This window comes from Podarcis melisellensis (assembly GCF_964234715.1).
Source record: "Podarcis melisellensis genome assembly, chromosome: 2".
NCBI classification, from domain to species: domain Eukaryota; kingdom Metazoa; phylum Chordata; class Lepidosauria; order Squamata; family Lacertidae; genus Podarcis; species Podarcis melisellensis.
Genome location: NC_138529.1, coordinates 27225218 through 27247309, shown reverse-complemented (window position 1 = coordinate 27247309; position 22092 = coordinate 27225218). Strand labels below are relative to the sequence as shown.

Here is a 22092-nt window from a genome sequence, read left to right as displayed (position 1 = left end):
TTTTTGCAAAGGAAGGCTTAAACACACACGTCCACAACCCCCTCCCCCACAAAAGACCCCCCAGAAAACCGCCCATGCACTCCACATACCCCACAAACAACCCTGCACGAGTCTGCACCATGGAAATAAGACAAGCAAGTTGTTTATATAGAAAGGACAAATACTGGAAAAAGGAGCAAAGCGCTCCATTAGAAAAAGGGGCACCATCCGAACAGCACCCCTGAGTTACTTATGCATGTGGCATCCTGTTTTTTGAGTCTTGTTTTTCCACAGTGTTTCCGAAATACACAACACAGCTAGAGGCATAGCCCTTTTTCCCCACTGTCGGCTTGTTCGTTTTGCTCGGAAGGGAACAAAAACTCGGTTAAAATCTGCCCCCTTCCCCTCCCTCCACAACTCAACAGGCCTCCCCCTCCCACTTCACCCCCCAAACCCGCCTCCCTCCCTCCCTCCCCGCCCCCCACCCCCAAGGCCTGGCACAGCAAAGCCACTTGTCACCGAAAGCGAAAGAAGCTAAACTAGCAACGGTCCAGTGTGATTCCACAACACGGCACCCACACCCACCAACGGCACCTTGTCAGCCATCCAAGTTACACACACACACACGTACACACACGCGTGACACACACACCACAGACACGCATCCACAGAGGCCGTCTGCTTGGACGGCTCTGCCTGCGTGCGAGGCTGCCAAGACAAACCAATCAGATCTGCCAGGAATGGGCAGGGATTCAGAACCCGGGGGGTGGCGGCGGTGGTGGGAAAAATCACATTGAAATGGGGCGGGTGAGTGGAGAAAGGGACAGGGGGAAAGGAGAATAAATTAAAAAAGGCCGGGTCTCCACAGAGCAGACCCAGCCAGACACCCCCTCTCCCCAGGGCATGTCCAGCTGGAATACCCTTCCTCCTCCTCCTCCTCCCTGCCATGCCTCTGTTCCAGCCCTCGGTCCGCCTGCAAGGTGTACAGCCAGCTGCTCCCTTCATTCCACCGGCACAGGGCAAAGAGAGTATGCGCAGCCGTCCGAGGTGCACTGAAGACGGAGTGCCACGGCACATGCCCTGCTCACAGGACCACCAGGCTGGGGTTGCGCAGCTGCTGGTAGACGTGCAAGAGCTTCTCCACCGTCGCCTCCGGATCGTTCCCCAGGCACAAGCGGTCACGCAGGGACTGTGCCTCTTTTAGCAGCACCTTCCAAAAGAAAGAGAGAGGCGAGGAGCGCAGTTGGTGTGAGAGGCAGCAGCAAAGGAGTACAGTGGTACCTCGGGTTATGAACTTAATTCGTTCCGGAGGTCCGTTCTTAACCTGAAACTGTTCTTAACCTGAGGTACCACTTTAGCTAATGGGGCCTCCCACCGGCGCCCCACGATTTCTGTTCTCATTCTGAAGCAAAGTTCTTAACCCAAAGTACTATTTCTGGGTTAGTGGAGTCTGTAACCTGAAGCATCTGTAACCCAAGGTACCACTGTAATAGAATCATAGAGTTGGAAGGATCGTTAACGTAGGAAACTGCAGTTGTCCCATATGGGTCTCATACCTGCAACCGCAACCCTGGCATTCTTACCCTAACCAACTGACCTAGAAGGCTGGCTTAAACAGGCGGGCTGATGTCCAATTGGTCTACCACATCCTGTGGCATGTTCCCTCATTCCTCCCCTAGACGTAACAGTCCTCCTCTCTCCACGACTCGCCATTCAGCCCACTATGAACAAGGTGCCTCTCCCCCCTCCCGGTTATCCCCTTTTTTGCCACCACCCCAAATTACACAAGCAGTGTAAAGTTCATTCGGATTGTAGAATCTAATTTTCTTTGCTGCTGAATTTGGGTGGGTGTGTGAGAGAGAGAAGAGAGAGGAGACAAGCCCTGAGTGAAAACCTTAGTGCCAAAGAGATTTAACATTTCCAGTTCCTGAAATCATATGGAATGCATTATAAATGTCTGCCTGAAGCCATGGGATGAGGGGAGGGTTGAGGGACAGGGAGGGAGGGAGGAAGAGAGAAAGAAAGAGAGAGAGGGGGGGTTGCTAATCAAGTCAAGGAAAGCATAAATAGAACGGAACGCAGTCACTGCCAGATTGGGTCAGCCCAACTGCCTGTCTCAACCCAGCAATTACAGAACAAGCCATAAATCCATTTGCTGTCATTTAGTCTGTCAACCCGGATTCCTCCGTTTAGGTGTCTCTGTGTGGCCTGATGCGGGCGAGAGTCGAAAGAGAAGCCCTGGTTAACTGCTCTGGGCAGAGGCAATTCCAGAGCTCAACCCAAGCAGCAAAAGGCCTGGGATTGCATGTGATTCGCCTCACCCACCCACCTCCCTTGCTGCTGCCGTCACCACCACCACTCCACTCTCCAGCCTTCCTGCAACAACTCAGGCACAAAGATGTGGCGCAAGATCTGCTTCTGTGGCCCCTGGAACCTAAGGACACCTGGGAGACTGGGAGGGAGAGAAATGCCTCTTACCTCGTGGTTGGCTTGGATCTGGTGGAGGTATTGCACACGGATATCTGGGGGAGAAGAGTCCTCGGCTGCTTGCTCCAGAATCAGAGTCTGCATTTTTTAAAAAAAGGTGGGGGGCTCATTAAAGCAAGATTAACCAATGGAGAAATCCAGGCTCCTTGCCTTCGAATAAGAGAATCAGAGGACCCACACTTTTCAAAGATGACTGGAATGAGGCAGAACAGGGTTCCTGTTTCTCACACCCTTTAGAGTGGGGAATAACAATAATAATATTATTTATATGTTACCCATCTGACTGGGTTGCCCCATCCACTCTGGGTGGCTCCCAACAGAATATTAAAAACACTGTCAAACAGCAAACAAAAAAACTTCCCTACATAGGCCCGCCTTCAGAGGTTTTCTAAAAGTCAGATAGTTCTGCATTTTCTTCACATCTGACAGGAGGGCGTGTCACAGGGCGGGTGCCACCACCGAGAAAGCCCTCAGCCTGGTTCCCTGCAACCTCACTTCTTGCAATGAGGAAACCAGCAGAAGACTCTTGGAGCTGGACCTCAGTGTCTGGGCTGAACAATGGGGATGGAGATGCTCCTTTGGGTATTCTGGGTTGAGGCCGTTAAGGTCTTTAAAGGTCAGCACCAACACTTTGAATTGTGCTCAGAAACGCACTAGGAGCCAATGAAGATCCTTTAAGACCGGTGTTATATGGTCCCAGCAGCCACTCCCAGTCACCAGTTTAGCTGCTGCATTTCGGATTAGTTGTAGTTTCTGAGTCACCTTCAAAGATAGCCCCACAAAGAGTGCCTTGCAGTAGTCCAAGCGGGAGATAACCAGAGCATGTTATCCAGATGTAATTAAAAATATCAAACATTAATAGTAAACATGTAATCTATGGCCCTCCATCCCTGACCATTCTTAGCCCATGCTGGCCAAAGCCGATGGATGCCAGAACCCCAAAACAGCATCTCTCCCCCTCCCACTTATCTGAAATCTCAGGTACCTGAATGCGCCTGACCACAGCATGGTGCAGCTGGGACATGTTTTCCATTGGTGAGCTCTGGATTATGATCTCCACCGCTTGGATGGGGCCTGCTGGGTTCAGTTCACTGACAGCCACCTGGCGGATAACGAGGACACACCATTGCCGCAAATTCATCCAAACAGTGCAAATTAAAAAGCCCAGCGGCAAAGCGCCTCACTGGTCTGTTTTCAGAAAAAGCCCACCATCCATTTCCATTTTACAGGGGATGTAAGCAGGTGGCTGGCACAGCTTGCCATATTGGTGGCGAAGACGGCATTTGGTCCCCTTGGGTCTAATATTTTGTTGCACGCTTCTGCAGATTCTGGGGGAAATTAATCATTTCCCGTCCTACCCTCTTCCACTATTATCTCTCCTCCAACCGTGGCAAGACAGTGCCCAGTAACTTCCCAGACTCCAAGGAGATGCCAGGGGAGCAGCTTTAATTAACAGATCCACAGATCGCCCACTTCTCCCCTCTCCTGAATTTACCCAGATGATGCTGAGACCCACCAAACATGGGCATGAATTGGCACCCCGGTGGTGGCCAGCTGAAACGCTGGGCCAGAAGCCCCTGCGCCCTGCCGAAATGAAAGGGCTTGTTGTCCGTGCCCCACTGAAATGCACCCCAATGAGCTTAATCCGCAAGGGCCAGCCAGAGCAGAATTAGCACGGCCACTAATCACTGCTGGCGTTATTAACGCTCCCTTGCGCAAAGCCAGAGGGGCCGGGTGGTTGCCAGCGCTCTGCCACCCCCTCGGGGGGTTTACCGGCCACGGTGGCAGAGCCAGCTAGCAATTAACATCGGCTATGTGCCGCGGCAAGAGGATTAAAGGGGGGGCAGCCAAAGCTCCTGTCTGATCACCCTCCCCCTTGAAATGCGGCAGAGCTGATGAGCAAGAGAAACCCGTTTATTTAGTGCCTTGGACCAGGCTCCTGCAGTCAAGCGGTAGCAATATTCATATCTCAGTAACTGAGGGCAAAGGAGACCAAACGCAGCTGAGCCCTTCGGTTGGGGAAACTCAGGCCTTTTCCATCTGGCCCCCCGGGACTCTGTCCAAACTGGCCCACCCCCTTTCAGACTACCCCTCCCTGGCCCCATTTCCATGCCCTTATTAACAAGCACTCCTGCCTGGTTAGAATGAGTCCTTGAACTGTGATGTGTCTTGCTAGCCTGAATGGAAAAGAGAAAGGGAGAGTGTGTGTGTAATGTGGCCTACTCTACAAAGGTGGGAGTCACATTTTCTGCCCTGTCCATGTTTGCCTCTAGCCCCTGGCATGCAGGCCCTGGAAGGTCTGCCCAAAAGGGCTGCAAAAGGTACCCCATCCCTGGACTAGATAGAAGGCTGTTGCACCCAGCATGACTTTGTAGAATCTGCCTTTGGGTAAGCTAGAGGAGAGGTGGGGAGTCTGTGGCCTTCCACGTGGTGTTGAGCTGCAACTCCTATCATCCCTGACTGTGGGATATGGGGGCTGGCACTGGTGGGACTTGGGACTTCAGCGACATTTGGAGAGGCACCGATTCTCGTATGCCAGAAACCCACCCGTCTTTCCAAGGTTAAACTTGCAAGACTTTACTTTGTGAGTGAAGCAACTGAGAAAAAGATGACAGGGGTCAGAAACCAGGGCATTTGCTCCAGCAGTTTCCACTGCTCTTGTTTAATAGGTTGCCTGCCTGCCTGACACATACACACACAACTTGCTATAGGGAATTCTCCCTTACACCTAGTGCTATAGTACTCAGAAAAGGATGCTTTCAGCCCAACCTAGCCACTGTGATTCTGGCATGCAGAAATTCCAGCCATGGGCTGAGTTGCTCCACCTCTCTTCTGCATATACAGCAGCACTTTCCCAACTTGGAGACAAGAGAGGGGGGTGGGGTGGGCAGGACATGCAGAGGTCTACAGATGTACCAAGGCCTGTGCAGAGCTATGGGTCTCCTCACCCCACGCGTCATGCAAGGCGTGCAGAAAAGCCTGGCAAAAAGCTGTAATTCAATTGCTTCAAGCTTCCTATCCAGGTATTCCCAAGATCTCTTTTCCCTCTGCCATATTCAGGCTTCTTATAATCTAAGGTCAGGCTCCGGGATCTTATGAGGCCAGCAGAGACACTACTCCAGGTACCTGAAAGAGGGACTGCAAGATGAGAGCTTTGACCCAAGGGCAGAGGCTGCTGCTGTCAGGAACTTTTCAACATTCTAACCCAAACCACGCCAGGTTCTGTCTTGGCCAAAGTGCCCGCAGGAGGATAACCCTACACCCGTCTCCCTTAGGCCCAGCCCACGACTCATGCCTTGCCTCTCGGATGTTCAACTGCACTTCGCCTCCATCTGGGGCCAGCCCCCGCACGGCTGCTGCATCCTGGCTCTGCAGGGCGTCCGCCTCGGCGTTCTCCGCCAGCAGCCATCGTAGCACAGCGCAGCAGAGCGAGACATCTGAGCAGCGACAACGGAGAAGAGCAGACACCATCATTAAGCACGTGTGAATTGTGGGCGGCTCGCAGGTGCCATCGACTGCCCCTGTCCCCGATTTCCACCCTGCACCAACCACCTGAAGCGCCTGGGAAGCTGCTGGCCGGGATTATTTGCCGCAGCGGCACAAGGCAGGGCTGTTCCCGATGCAAATTAACAGGGAGCGCGAAAGATCCCATAGCCCCGCCGGTTCTTCTGATTGTCCCGCAGTGCAATATGGCAGGGGGCAGAATATTTGCAAGCCAAGCAAAGGGGTGATTTGATACTGGTTGCCAACTTGGTGGGGTGAAAGGAGCGGCCAGTTGCAGCAGACGGTCCAAGGCTAGGGCACACACCTGGTTTGTAGGCAAAAGACCCAATCCCAAATTTAATGCTTCGCAAAAGCACATGTGCCTGTCCTAGGCTGCTCTCCTGGCTGCAGGTGCAGCAGCTCAAAAGGCACCCCACCTTAGCTGGCGGGAGCTGGATCCACAGTTCCAGCAGATGGATCAAGGGAACCCCCAGATCCTAATCTCGCCACCATGGCCATCATTCTTGGCAAAGGCATTTGAATCTTACTACGACAACAACCCAACCCAATGAGGACAATTATGCAAATTTATACCCAGCTTAATTAACTGTAAATACAGGATTTGATGCTCCTTGGGGAAAATATTTTGGCAAACCTTGCACGCCAGCCTTGGCTGGAAGTAGGATCTGCAGACTGGGAACTACAGATGAGGAGGGCCATCCTGCGGGTTTTTTTTGCTAGTGTGTGCCAATGGCGTTATCATTTCTTTACTTCAAAGCCCCCTTTTATCAAATGGGGAAAAGGTGCAGGTCCAGGTGCAACTCCTCGCTTGGCAGCAGAGTTTTCCCTACCCTGCTGAAGAATTTGGGAATCATTTTCAAACTTTAGGGTGCTAGTATGCAGCACTAAATCAGAGAAGAGAGGAAGACCCAAGTTTGCCTCTCTGGTTTGATGTAACTATGGTTCCATAAAGGATTCTGCAAGGATCATCCACCAACAATTGAAAATCTTCACTGCAGAGTTGCCTGGCCTTGAAATTAGCTGCCTTCATAGTTAATAATAATAGATAATAATTTTGTTATTTATACCTCGCCCTTCCTGGTTCAGAAAACCGGGCTCAGGGCGGTTAACAACAAATTTAAAACACTTAATTGTGATACAACAAAAAACAGCATAAAATACAGTATATAAGCATGAATAACAATAAATTCAAAGTTCAAAAATCAATTTGGGGAAAAATCCATCCAATAAACATTAGAGGGTCACCAGGGCTAGCTGGCTAAATTAGTCCTATTTGGGCCAGCGAGGAGACCAGGGAAGAATTGGCTGTGGGATCCCAAAGCGGGTAATTTCATAAAAAGGGGAGGGGGAGGGAAGGAAGGGGAATAAAAGATCAGGCTAAATTCAAATTGAAAGCCAGGCGGAATAGCTCTGTCTTACAGGCCCTGCAGAAGGAGGTTAAATCCTGCAGGGCTCTGGTCTCATGGGACAGAGCATTCCACCAGGTCGAAGCCATCACTGAGAAGGCCCTGGCCCTGGTGGAGGATAGTCTGACTTCCTTAGGGCCCGGGACCTCTAAACTATGGTTATTCAGTGACCTTAAGGTCCTCTGCGGGGCATATTTTGGTGGGAAAAGGTGCTTAGAAAAGTTGTTTGGGGTCCTGCAAGGCCAACAGCTCACAAGCAGAATAATAATCTTCTTCCAATATCAGTCCTAGGCTTAGCACAGAATACTCAACCTAGGAAAGTCTTTCTCAAGGGATATATGCCCCCGGGGATACCTTCACAAGAACACCACCGCTGTAGCACTGATTTCTCTGGAATTCAAAGTAACGAAAAACATCCAAACTAAGGAATAAACATGGCCACATGCTACTCATTAACAGCCAGAGGATGGGTGTTTTCTGAGATTATTTTTAACCAGCCAGGGTCAAGTGGGCTCCTGCAACAACATCCTTGGAAACGAAGGTATGAGCACAAACCCAGCATTTTCTCTACAAGGTTTGTTGTGGGTAGACGGCCACTGTGAGTTTTAAGTAAAACTGTTTCTACACAGCTTGCCTTTGGCCTGGAGACAGAGCCGGAGCCAAAGCCCGAGTCGGGCAGCTTGCATTATTCTCCTCTGCGCCAGGAGGGGTGAGTTGGCAAACAGAACAGCCCAACGGCAGATATAAATGCCTTTTCCAAAAGAGAGGCTAAAGCAGGGCCTGGCCAAGTGAGCTGCCAGATCTGGGTGAGGACACCCTGAGGAAGCATATGGGAGTTGCTCTGAACTCCTTTTGGAGGACGAGAGGGGCTGTAAACGGGATGCGACGAAATAAAATGACAGCTGGCCGCACGTTGCTGCCCAGGGACGGGATAAAACCAGCCCATTGACAAGGAAGCTCCCCATCATGCAAACAGCCTCCTCTGCATGCAAAACAAGCCACTTCTCCCAGCATATGTGTGTGTGTGTGTGTGTGTGTGTGTGTGTGTGTGAATAAGCATTTAAGAACCTGCCAATGCAGGTGGGCTCAGCAGGCGCTAAAAACCCTCACCAGGGAGATGCAGAGAGAAAGGAAGGTGGTCACCGGTAACCCCAAAGCATCACACACCTGCACAGAAGTCCTTCAGGGTGGTTCTCAGCAGCTCAGAGGACACCTTGATCGAGGCCACGGAGGGAGCCAAGTACGCCTCTCCCAGAGGGCCGAGAGCTCTTGGGACCAGCTCGCCGCCGCCGCCTTCGACGCTCTCGAGGTCAGACTGCATCTGGGACAGCTTCAGGAAGGTGTCGAGGGGGTCCGCAGGGAGGGGGAGAGCAGCTGCAGGAGGGGAGGCTTCAGAGAGGCTGCCGTTGGTGGTGCCCAAGCGGAGGCACTGCAGGAGGTCAACGGTGACTTCCTTCAGGGGCAGGCAGATGCCCTCTCTGTCCGGGGAGAGGCCCGTGGAGTCGTCGGAGAGCAGGTCGTCCAGCAGGTCGGTGGACTCTGAGACGGTGCCCAGGATCTCCCGCAGGCTGTAGTAGAGGGAGCAGGAGACCATGAAGGGCAGCTCCAGCTTGGAGCCCTCGGCGGGGCCCAGTGGGAGAGTCACCTCCGTCTTGTTCCCAGGGAGGAGCTGGTCTATGGGGAAGGTGTAGGTGGTGGCGGAATCGGACGAGTCCTCTTCGAAGTCGCAGGAGCTGGCGAAGAGCTGGACGCAGAAGGTCCAGCCGCGCTCCAGGGTGCACTCGCTGGCGTTCTCCAAAACACAGGAGACCGCCAAGCTGTCCTGGACCAGGATGTGGCTCCAGTGGGTGGTGATGGTGCAAGTGATGGGCTTCTGGTTGCTCTGGCCGGACAGCAAAGCCGCACTCACGTTCATCACCTGGTTCAGACACGTCAGAGCGCGGTTCTTCTGGTCCACGACCTTCTTCAGCGATGACACTCTGCAGAGACCGGGGGGGGGGGGAGGAGAGAGAAACGCAGTCATGCCGGCACTGCTAGTGGAGCCTGCAGGTCCTAACGGATTACAGGGAAGGCCTAGAGCTGGCGTGGATACACACACAAAAGGAAAGACGAATTAACAGGGGGCCAAAGGCACTCGCCTGCCAGAAATGAACATGCACAGGAAATCCTCTGCAAGAACACTGGAGAAAACAAGAACCGCCACTCTCCTTTTGCCCAGCCCTGCTGCTTTCCATGCCTTTTCTTCAGGTGGGGCAGGGGAAATGGGTGCGGTCCGAAAAAGGCTACCTGCTGTACAAGCACACCCAGGGTTCAAAATCATGCAGGGAGCCGGCAAACTCTCTGTTTTAGTCCCCAGTTGCAGACAATGGTGGAGCCCAGCCAACAGAATTAAATGATGGGCTGCATGCCCAAACAGAGCTATAATTGCCAACCTGTTTGCAAGGCACCTGTGGCCAGCTTTTGATCCTTGGATGTTGCTATCAGATTGCCAAAGCTGACCTCCCCATACCAGTTTCTGAGGAAGGACAATCCCGTTGGCATTGCAAGATATTCATATGAAAACACCCGGTGTGTTACGGCTGCAAGGCTTTTACATGTACAAAGATGGAAGGCTTCAATATTACCAACAATGGAAGAACGGCTGCTAAAACTAACGGACTTGGCTGAGATGGCGAAATTGACATGGTTGATACGAAAAAAGTCATTGTTAACATTTGTTAAAGGTTGGAATCCTCTCATAAACATTTTGCGTGAAAAAGAAAATGAAAGAACGGTGTTAGGATTTGAGGGTTGAAGATAACGTTTGTTTGTAGAAAATGACTTCATTCATACTGGGGTGGATGAAGTGAATATTGCTTATATATAGTGGACAAAGAATCGGAAGTCCCTTACCTTCTGAATTTTATTTGTCTCTCTCTTTAAACCTCTTTTCTAGTTCTTTTTCTTTATTTCTCTCCCTTTCTTTCTTTATTCCTTTCTCCCCCCCCAAAAAAAACCACACACTCTGCCTCACTTTATGTTTTTATTTTATTTAGATCAAAGTCTTAGCTTGGACCCCCCCCCAAAAAAAGGAAAAAAGATATTTGATACTAAGTTTTGCATTTTTCTCTATATGCACTAAGAAAAAGGAAAGGAAAAAACACACAAAACATCTGGTGTGTGCAGTATGTTGTGTGCATGAGGGACAGAGAAGAGAGGGAGGCAGAGGGATGCAAATACCAGACAGCTCCTACCTTTCAGAGACATGGCCTATCCCAGACAGCAGCTCCTTGATCCTCTGCCCAGCTTTGTCAGGGTTCATCTTGAAAGGCTGCGTATCATCTGGGCTGCACAAGCCGCAGGTCATGAGGCGGCCTTTGGCAGATAACGCCAGAAGCTCGGACTCACCTGAGGAAAGAAACGCACACAAGAGATGGAGACTGGGGCAGTGGGTGGGGTGCTAGAAAACGGCTTCAGGAGGATGTAGGCCTCACCTCAACCACCCTTAAGGTTTTCAGCAGAACCTTGAGACCTACCAATCAGAGAGCCAGGTGCAAAAGTCATACACTTTGGATCAAAGCAGGGATGTTGTCGAACTCCCAGCTCCCATCAGCCCCAGCCAGAATGGTCATTGGCAGGTCAGGTCCTAGCTGACCTAACCAGAAGGAGGAGGAGTATCAGGAAGAATGGACAAAATTAAATGATTATGTAGTTAAATATGTCAAATTAAATTAATTGGAAATAGCTTGCAGGTACTTGATTGGCTTAGGAGTTTATATAAGTGAAGTGACGAATTATTATGTTTAATTTCGAATTGAAAAGATATAAGGATGTTAAATGATTAAGTTAAGTTTATAAGAATTATGATTTGGAAAACCGTTAAAAAGATATGCATTGAAATTCAACCAAGGGGAAGAGAGGAAGTCCCTTAATAATGTTAATAAGTGTAATTTTAATAAGATTAAGATTTATGTTTGTTTGTTTATAATTTTGTGAAAACCAATCAATTTTTTTGAAGAAGAAAAAAACAGAATGGCCATTGGCAAGGGATTATGGGAGCTGCAGTGCAAGGGCAACACCCACACAGAAGCGGAGCTAGCTGCTCCAGAACCCGGAGCGGTGCACCCGGGGGTGGGGCCATGGGGCAGGGCGGGCGTCCCAGGGGACTGCTTCCTGGGTGGGGGTGGGGCCAAGCCGCGCAACTTTGCCAGGAGCCTTCCTCCCTTCCCTCTTCCTTTTGACAGCTTGGGCTCCCCTCCCCAGGAAGCAGCCCAGAAGCGGGGGGGGGGGCAATGGGACACCGCCCACCTGTGACTCCCAAGCCTCCCCTGAGCTGTCAAAATGAAGGGGAAAGGGGGGGAATGCTGCCGGCAAAGCAGCGCAGCTCCGCCCCTTCCCCCAACAGTTCGGGGTATGCTTAGGAGTCGCTGGCGTGCGGTGTGCCGAATGTCACCCCCCTCAGTGATGACACCCGAGGCGGGCCGCTCCCACCGCCCCTTCCCCCACAGGCTCTCCATCTCTGCAGTGAGGAATCCTGAGTCCACCATTTTGTTTTGAGCGTCAGGGCTAAACTGAGATCGCAATTCTTCCAGACAGTAACCTACGCCCAGCTTTGCCTACTGCTTTCTTTATTTCAGCAGTATATTTCTGGGGTGTGTGTTTCATTTTGTTGTAACCGTTGGGACTCGTGAATCCTTGCCATCCTGAGATCCAGCAATAATCCCCCATCGAGTTTCTTGCCCATGCTTGGTCTAGAATTCCAGTACAGTGGTACCTCAGGTTACAGACGCTTCAGGTTACAGACTCCGCTAACCCAGAAATAGTACCTCAGGTTAAGAACTTTGCTTCAGGATGAGAACAGAAATTGCGTGGTGGCGGTGTGGCAGCAGCGGGAGGCCCCATTAGCTAAAGTGGTACCTCAGGTTAAGAACAGACCCCCGGAACGAATTAAGTTAACTGGAGGTACCACTGTACTGGGGCTTCAGGGGAAGAAAGGTAAGTCAGACAAGAATTCTTGCCGAAGCCATATTTAAAAAAAAAAGAGGGGGAGGTCTGAAAAACACTGGAGTGCTAATCATGAGGCTGCAATTTTCTATTTGCACGCAGGAGCAGCTGCAAGGTGTGGTGAGGAAGACCATGAACCTTATGAGACTGTGCTGAATATTCGGGAGCCGCCACAGCTGCATCAGTGGGAACAAAGCAAATTCGGAAGTTGCCACGCCCCTCACTAGGAAACCGATCACACGGGGTGGGGGTGGGGTGGGGGGGTGGAAAGCGATGGAACCAGGGGGGAGTGAGAAAGATGCAGAGCCGCCCTGGGGACCGAGCAGGAAAGGGAGCCAAAGGAAGGGGGAAAGGATCCTTGCTGCTGATGCATCAGCCACCTTGCTACAAAGGCTCCTTGCTGCCAGGCAAACTGCGCTCCCTTATCCAGGGGAACAGGCAGGCACAAGCGGCTTCCCGCTACTTGGTCCCCACAGAGGATCGCTGTCAGGAGTGATGCTGAAGCGAAGTGACAGGCAGCCGAAGGGGGGTGGGCTGCGAGGGCACGGAGAACCCGCTTCCGAGAAGAGTTCGGCAGCACTCGGGAGAAGACGTGCAAACTCACACATACATGCTCCCTGCAGAATCCTGTCTCGGCTGAGCACAGGGGCCAGATGGCCTCTTTTCACTTGGTTCTGTGTGGCCGCGTTGTTCCTCAGTTTTGTTCCATCTCCCGATTTGCAAGCTCTTTAGATGAGAGAACTAGCCTGCGGGCAGGGTGGTGTCCGGACAGGACATGGGAGAAGGCTACGGGCAAAATCTGCCTCCCTGAGATCTTCAGGATTCAATTAACAAACCAACAAACCTAAGGTCCTAGTTCTTATGAGGGCACGTGCCCTGTGTCAATGCTATTTTGTCTGCCCTCTCAGGCAACGCCATCTTCCTTTCCTGCTCAGTTCAACAGCCCAGTACATGAAAGACATTTCCTGCGTTGTAGAAACCCAAATATTCACAATGAAGTAAATGCTGTAATTCTGAGTCTGGGCAACATCCCTGATGCTGCCCTGATGGGAAGAGTGGGTGCAAAGAGCCCCACACTTCTTAATCCCATCCTGGCAGGCTAAGCGGCCCCACTCCTGATCTGCTCTGAAGGCAAGAGACAAATGGCAGCCGCTGAGCCTTTATTGATCCTCGTCGAGGGCGAGAGGAAGGCTGCTTCCTGCACACAGGATATTAATGCCTCTTGCATGGTGAGCAAGCACAATGCAGCTGTTCCACACAAGAAAAAAAACCCAGACTCTGAATGGCTACAGCGTTACAGAGCCATTTTGCCAGAGGAGGCAGAGCTCCTGAACTGCCATTCAATTCCTTCTGCTTCTCTTAGCGCCTGGGGTTGCTCTGTGCTGGCCCTAAGCTCCCCTCTGTGCAGGATGCTGAAGAAAGAGAGAACCGTGGCACCCTGGAGCCAGCGCAGGATGGGCACAGCTTCTGCCGGAGGCCTTCGTCTCTCTCTCTATCTCTCTCTAGAGAAGAAAGCAGGCCTTGGGATGAGGCTGGAGACATGCAGGCAGTCAGGCTGGCAGGCAAATGTTTCCATTTTCTCCTCAGAACAAGAGAACTCCCCACTCCTTGACTGGCTAGGCCCAACTTGCGGGGCTTGGCATGAATGGCTCACAGGGAAATGGGGGCCTTAAGGAGGGATGGTAGCGAAGGAGAACTTTGGGGCAGACCCTGAAGATACGGCCCCCTGTGTCTCAGGGGGACACAGGTTGCTTCATCGGCAAAGGCCCCACCTTTGGCCAAAGCCTGCAGCCTGGGGATGACCTGGGACCATGCTGGCTGTAGCTCACCCACAGCGTGCTAAGGCTCAGAGTGTGGTGGGGGCTGAAGGAGCTTGCTGACAGGAACTGTGGGCAGGGGCAAGAGTCTCCAGAGCCCTGAGCAGCAGCTAACGTTGTTGAGGGGTGGGGAGCACTTGGGAAAAGGAACAGGAAGGTGGGCACAGCAAGGCCCCAAGCTTCCGCCCAGAGTCACAAGACTGTCTTCCTTTGCCCGGCCCCTTTCCTATTTCTGTATTGGCAACTGAAAGGGCTGCAAGTGGCACCTCTCTCAGGGCCACATCTGGCCCAGGAGACTTGTCTGCCAGCGTAAGGACAGATTTAAAATAGTCTGGTCTGTTTGTGGACTCAAATCCCACCCCCATTGTTCTCTGGCCTGTTTGTGGGGCCAAATCCCGTCCCCATTGGTTCTCTGGCCTGTTTGTGGAACCAAATCCTGCCCCCATTGGTTCTCTGGCCTCTTCGTGGACCCAAATCCCATCCTCATTGGTTCTCTGGCCTGTTTGTGGGGCCAAATCCCGTCCCCATTGGTTCTCTGGCCTGTTTGTGGAACCAAATCCTGCCCCCATTGGTTCTCTGGCCTCTTCGTGGACCCAAATCCCATCCTCATTGGTTCTCTGGCCTGTTTGTGGAACCAAATCCTGCCCACATGACAGAGAGCCAATGGTGTCGCAGAGCAGTGCAGGCCTGATGTAAGGAGTGGGAGGGACTACAGCCAGGCCCCAGCTAAGGTGCATCCTGGCCACCACTTCCTCACAACTCATCTGCCTTCATCTCGCCATTTACAAGCAGCCATTTTGAGGGCTGCATGCTCACAATGGCCCCATGCCCAAGTTATTCCTGATACTTTAAGCCCACAGAGTAATTCCCTGACACATTGCAGTACCTTCCGACTCCCGGGAAGACAAGGAGAGCGCCACCACACTGCAGATGCTCAAGCTGGCGGGAGACAGAGCGGACGGAAGGGTCCCTGCCGCGTCCTCCACCTTCTCAGCCTCCGGGATGTTGCTGTCCAAGTCGACGGCATAGATGTCGGAATGGGTGCTGTAGTACATGCGGCTTCCCCCGCTACAGGCCGCGCACAGGACGGGCCCCTGCAGGCAATACTCGCGGAGCTCCGGGACCTTGACTTCCTCTCCCTGAGCCGCCTTGATGGCCACCATTTTGCCATAGTGACCCAGCGCCACGACACAGTCGCAGCCCAAGTCTCCGTAGGCGGACAGCTCCTCTGCCTCTGGGGACCTCCGCTCTGTCCTCAGGGCCCCGATGAAGACAACCGGCTCCTCCAAGTGGTGGAGGATCTTGATGGGCGAATCTTCGCAACTGCGGTTGTCGGGAGAGCTCAGGGCCTTCAAGGGCACGGAGCAGAGCTGCCCGTCTGGGAAGCCGCAGAGGATCATGGGAGAATCCAACATGGCAGCATCGACGCCAAAGAGGAGGCTGAAGAGAGGCTCTTCCAGCACGAAGCCCCCCGAGTGGCGCAGGCCTTCCTTGTGGTCGGTGGCGCTGGGGGATGAGGCGCAACACAGGACGGGGAGGAAGTGCGCCAGAGACAGGTCCCCGTCGTTGTTGGTGCTGGTGGTGATATCCACATGGCTTATGGGTTGGCGTGGCAAGTTCCCCCGGTCCTCAGGGCCCGGGAGGTTGTGTAGGTTCATGCACCACTTCCCCTGGACTTGCGAGAGGGTGACCAGGACGTCGTTGAGCAGCGTGAAGGTGCAAAGCGTGGCGTCGGGGAAGGTGCAGGTGTTGGAGCCCATGGGGAGGACGCTGGAGAAGCAGTCGTTTTCCTCGCTGTCTGCCCGCTTCGCTAACCTTCAAAGCAAACAAGGGAAAGCTCTCAGCGGAGCCAAAGGGTATAGCTCAGAAACAAAGGTGGAGGTGGCAGTGATTCACAGAGCTGAGCAGCCAGCTGGGTAAAGGAGAGGGAAGCTACTGCTCTGGAGGGAGAGCAAACCCCCTGCCGCCACTTAACCCTTTTGCTGTCCTGAAGACTCACAAAACAGCTTGGGAAGATGGGGAGCTGTGGCAGAGAGGCACAAGAAGGCAAACAGGCACCTCAGATGCAAAGCAGGAGAACCACAAACAGGACAGTGGCTGCCCCAAAGGAGTGCGTGGCGCCCAACCGAATCACTGCATGCGAGGAACAACTTCTGCAAGTGGAACAGGACTCCCTCTTCCTCTCCTTGCCGCTGCCCAAATCGGCTCCGGAGGGTTGGAGGACCGCCCCCCCAGAGTCTTATTGGGGAGGGTGGCCTGGAGGGGAGATGCAAAGAGGGGAAATTCTGCTCAGGAAAGATGTCCTGCACATGCAATGATTTCGTTGGCTACAACTCAAAGGGATTCAGACTGGGGCTGCAGCATTGGGGAGGGAGAGGTTTAATATCCACCCCTCACCATTTTCCCATTTAGAAACTGTACCATATGGCAAAATGGAGAGGTGGCAATTTTAACTAGGCAAAAAGGTACAGAGGGAGTGGAGAATGCTAAAGACTAGCTTCCCTAGTGCTGCAAACACAAACATTATCACCCCTCTTTCTGGCTGCTATTACCATTAAAAAAAAAAAATACTGACTGAGGTTGCTGCTGTGTGGGCCAATTCTCTGCCTGAAAACTGCAGATACAGAGTCAGAGCAATTGGTCCATCTAGCTCAGTAATAATAATAATAATAATAATAATTTTATTATCAAGCTGTGCTTGTTCTTCCTTATTATTAAACTGTAGAGCTGGAAGGGACCCTGAGGATCATCCAACCCAACCCCCTGCAACCCAGGAATATTCAGCTGACCCATACGGGGATTGAACCTGCGACATTGGCATTATCAGAACTACACTCAAACCAACTGAGCTATTCTATTATTATGCTTTATGTTATGTTGTTATTATTATGCACCATAAAACATGTTCTTAACGTTGTACAGTGCCCTGAGATCTTTCGATAAAGGGCAGAATAATAATAATAATAATAATAATAATAATAATAATATAATAATAATAATAATATTAATAATAATAATAATTGCTACACTGGCTGGCAGTGGCTTTCCAGGTTTTCAGATAGGACACCTCTCCCAGCCCTACCTGAACCCGAGACCTTCTGCATGCAAATCAGATGCTCTACCGCTTTATCTTAAAAAGCAGAATGAAGAAACTACAAAATGACAGTCGGTAACCGTGAAAGGGCCACTGGGAGAAGTGTAAAAACACACAATTCTGTATGTGAATACTCAACTAAGTATTCAAGCCCAACTGAGCCCACTGGGACTTACCTACAGGTAAGTGGGCACAGGACTGCAATATAAACATGACAAATGAATGGGTCTGTTTGAATCATGTCACTGAAAATGTTCTAAGCCTGGTAAGGAAGAAGATAGTCTGGTCGCCAACATTGGTGGCAACTTGATCATTAATTCCTAAGAAATCTCCATTTCCAAGGACGTGAGAACAGTAAGCATAGAGTAGGAGCCATTCCTTGATAGCCCAGGCCTTCCAGCCCAGACCACTAATCCAGCCTTGTGGAAGAACCTGGAGCCCTCAGAAACAGGTATGAAACACCTGCCAGGTAACGCCTTCACCCTGTCTCTCACCTGCTTTGGTAGTCCAAGGAAACACAGTAAATACCAACTCCAGCGCACAGGATATAGAGCTGCTGGTGGAGAGGCAGAAGCTCCACGTGCCAAACTTGATCGGGGAACCTGTAGACAGCCTAGGAAGGAAACAGGCCAAGGAAAGGGAAAGGAGAAGGTCTTAGAAGGTCTTCAGTAATCCTACAAGGGAAGGAGGAACCCCATCCCCTGGTTGAGACACATTTTGACCCCGCAGGAAGGCCAGGTCTATGGACACACACCCAGAGCAGGCTGTTGATCATCTAAAGCAGTGTTTCCCAAACTTGGGTCCCCAGCTGTTTTTGAACTACAATTCCCATCATCCCTAACCATTGGTCCTGCTGGCTAAGGGAGACCCAAGTATGGGAAACACTGGTCTAAAGTGACCTAATATAAACCTTCTTCACTCCAAAGAAGCCAAAATGGCAGAACACCAGTCTTGCTTCTTCATGACTGCTAAAGCCTAACACATAAGATTGGCCACTAAAAGAAAAATAAAAGATTGGCAATCTCCTGCGTTATTAGCAGCAGCCTGGCATGGTGAAAATCAGGAAGTGGAGTTTTGCCCGTCATGAAGACACAACGGAAGAAGCTTCACCTTAATTCATCCACGCTGCTCTGCGGTCAAAGGTGTGGGTGCAAAGCCAGTACAAAGTCAACACCTGTCTGCTTTCAAAGGTGCCACAAAGTTCATTTGAAAATAATCAATAGAATCACAGAATTGTAAGGGGCCATCTAGTCCAACCACCTTGCAGTGCAGGAATCTTTTGCCCAATGTGGGATTCGAACCCACAACCCTGAGGTTAAGAGTCTCGTGCTCTCTACTGACTGAGCTATCCCAGAGCTTCCCTATTGTAATAACACAAGGGGTGGGGTTCACCTAACACATCTCATCAGTTGAAGCCAATGCAAGAGGCCTCCCCACCCCGCTGCTCCCACACGCCCCAAAATCATCTTTCCATCTGGCAGGCTGCAATTCGTGAGCACGCCGAACGTTTGTAATAGTGCAACGTTGGGTTCCACCCCAAGGGTACCGTGGGAATTTCTCCTCCAAATGCTGTAGCCACATGAAAAAGAAGCAAGTTTCCCAGGAGCATCTATTACCTCCTGTATCCTATCCTGAGTCTGGCCAGACACAACATCCTCTGGGTACCATTCCGTATACCCAGTGGTGTGTCATCCGAAGCTGTTATGTCTGCACACACTTTGATTTAACATAGCCTTCCCTCACATAAATCAGCAGGATCTTATTTTTCCTCTCTCTGCCGAGGATGTACAACTCCTGCCATTTTCTCTGAGGAGCATCCATTGCAATAAGCGGAGTTTATATTATCTAGCAGTCTATATGTAATTCCTCATTTTAAGCTGCTAGCAGTTGCCATTGCTGCTGCGCTCTGCTGATGAACAAGTGACATATTTCATGCAAGATGGGCCTCCATTTCGGGAGCGAAGGAGCAGGCAGTAGCCCCACGTGCCTGTCTGCAGTGAAAGCTGCAACAGCAATTCGGAGGGTTGCAAAGTGAGCACCTTCTTAAGGATGAGAAATCTGGCAAACACTAGATGTTCCAGCATCACATGTGATCTGGGGAATCAGCAGCATTAAAAGGAAGAAGTGTTAACCCGTTTGTGACCTACTTCTCTGTGCAAGAGAATAGTGTGGGAGGCTGAGCCAGATATTACCATAATCACGGGCTCCTTAGAAACAATCAAGGGAATAAATTAAAGGGATACATTTAGCATAGCGCTAAGGCTTGTCATGGGCCCAAAAGGCAGTAACAGGGGAAAATGATAGAATCCCTACGAAAAGACTTCAGTCGCTCAACGACAGGGACGATAGGCAGTGCAAATGAACAGAACAAAGAACACCCCATATTTTACAGTTCTAAACTTTGGTTTAACAGAACTACCCCCAGAGGGTAGAAGCAGATTTCTATCTGACAGATGACACACACAAAAACAAGCCCAGACCACCACAGGCAGATGTCAAAAATTGGATGCCATATGTAAGTCGATTATGTAGTACAGACAACCGACCTGCTGCAAAAAAAAGGCTGCTAAGAGTGAGAGAGTGAATTGGAAAGTCAGCAGAAGACCTAATTGAGGATTTAGATGCTTAAGCTCAGGTTGGCACATCAGGGAGCCTTGCCTGTCAATTGCACATGAGACAAACATCCAAAAGCCACAGGTGGTTATGTTGAGATGAGGCGTCCAACAGGTAATATACAAGATCATCTGCAGAACCAATCCCCAAATCATTATGTAATCTTATCACAGAAATAAAGGGATGGGGAGGGGAGGCATAGGGTGCTATGCCTCATGCTACAGTTGCCGAGGCAAGCAGGTGACAAGGCACACCAAATCTGGATGTGTAGCCACACAGAATCCTTTTCACTCCGCTTCTTGCTCTAAACGCCTATGCACATCTGCTTGGAAGCTTGCAAAGCAAACCTAGATTTGGTCCCAGAAAAGGTACTGGCTACAATTTAGTGGCTGAACAGATGTACAGAGCCTGGCACTCTGTTCTCTTCCATGAGCACATGAATACGTATGTGTAAACTCTCTTCACACCAGGCATAGTGAACATGTAACCCTTGAGAGGTTGTTGGGATTCTCAGTTCCCATCAGCGCCAACCAGCACAGCTATTAGGAATGATGCGAGCTGCGGTCCATCAACACCTGGAGGGCTACAGGTTCCACATCCCTGGTGCACACAGCAAAGTTCATGCAAGTCCAGGGCTTTGGTTCTCAACCGTCTCTCAACCAGATCTCCTAGAGAAATGCCAATTGCTCTGACACAATACAGCCATAGTCTTCTTCCTCTGAGCACAATGGGGGCAGCGGGGAGGGGGGGAATAGAAATGTTCTATTAAAACATAACCGTGCATACAGCGATACCTTCCCCACCCTCTGGGGTATATGCTTAAAATGCAATACTTGGGTTTGCTGTGAAGTCACCAAAGGGTGGATCGGTGCAGACACACAAAACACACAGCTATATCTTCTGCCCATGCATAGAAGCAGCCAGCAGCTGTTGCCACCTTCTAAGGGGCGATGAACAAAAAAAAAAGGACCACACAGAAACTGAACTACCAAGACGGTAGATCGAGCTTTTACTTTGCTGGCGAACTGACCCCTCACATTCCCCAAAACGTTATGTGGCATACAAAATCTGGGTGCCTAAAACGGTGGGGGTTTTTTCCTGCACTCCGATGGGGCAATTTTAGACGAGGTTAGCAATTAGAAGCAAGGCGAGGAAGCAATTCCAGATAAATCCGTGCAGCCTGCAGATGTGTGACATCCTGTGCACCTGCCATTAGCGTTTCAAAGAGTTTGCATCAAGGGGGGGGGATGTTCTGCCTGCCTCACAGCATCTGACCCAGTTTCTCCGCGCGTGTCCCCCACCCCACCCCCTGTAGCAAAAGGGACCAATCTGGGTCAGCAGAATCAAAGGCCCCCCGCTTACCTTCATCAACCTCCCCTCTTGGTCGTAAACGTAGACGAACTCGGTGCCGTTGGAGAGGTAAATCTGGTTCTCATGGCAAAGCACGCGGGGCTTGCCAGCCGCCAGCCCCCCCACCGGGCAACAGAAGCCCGCCAGGTAATCCACCCGGTGCCCCACCTGTGCCATGACGACGACCCCCCCGGTGCCAGCCTGGAAAAGGGACGCGGAGGAGGACACGCATGCAGCAGCAGGGTCGGGCGAGGAGGCGAGAGTCTTGCCTGGGGCGGCCCCTTTTCTCCTTAAAACACGTGGGGGGAGGAAGAGGAGGAGGAGAACCAACGATGGAGGCGCCCTCCCCTGCCACACAAAGGGACCAGCCTACCTGGGCGAGGCGAGCCCACCCCGACGTGAGCACCCTCCCCTCTTTCTTTCAAGGGAGGGGGGAGAGAAAGGGGGATGAATTAGAAACCCACACGGGGGAGGGAGGGAGGGGAGGGGGCAAACCCCACCAGCACCCCTCCCACGGAGACAGCAAAAGCCACTCCCAATAAGGTAAAAGGGAGAGGGGGGAACCAATACGCCCCAATGGGGGATCTAAGCAACCAGTTCCCACGCAGGCGAGCGATTCAGCCCCGCTTTCTCTTTCCACCACCCCACCAGCAAAAGGGGCGGGGTTGTTACTGTGGCCCCGCCTCCGCAGCCCACCCCCCGGGGCGCCGCCGCTGCTCTAATGCCCCCAGCAGCTGGCGGGCGCGGGCGGCACCTCCCCTTCCAGGCTCTCCCCGTCTCTCGTCTCCTCGCCCTGCGACTGCCTGTAGCGGGAAGGGATGGTTTACGGCATGCCGCAAAAAAATATTAAAAAGGGCGG

At 51.6% G+C, this 22092-nt stretch overlaps 1 protein-coding gene across 1 annotated transcript; it reads right to left on the bottom strand.

Annotated features, from left to right (window-relative positions):
- Window positions 1-442: 442 nt before the first annotated feature.
- Window positions 443-21977, bottom strand: FAAP100 (FA core complex associated protein 100). Its single transcript, XM_081899621.1, has 9 exons — window positions 21246-21977; window positions 17765-17883; window positions 15063-15991; window positions 10610-10763; window positions 8544-9355; window positions 5767-5903; window positions 3452-3568; window positions 2458-2544; window positions 443-1189 (listed from the first exon to the last, which is right to left on the bottom strand). The coding sequence occupies exons 1-9, from the start codon at window positions 21408-21410 to the stop codon at window positions 1064-1066; spliced, it is 2646 nt and encodes an 881-aa protein (XP_081755747.1). The 5' UTR covers window positions 21411-21977; the 3' UTR covers window positions 443-1063.
- Between the last annotated feature and the right edge of the window lie 115 nt (window positions 21978-22092).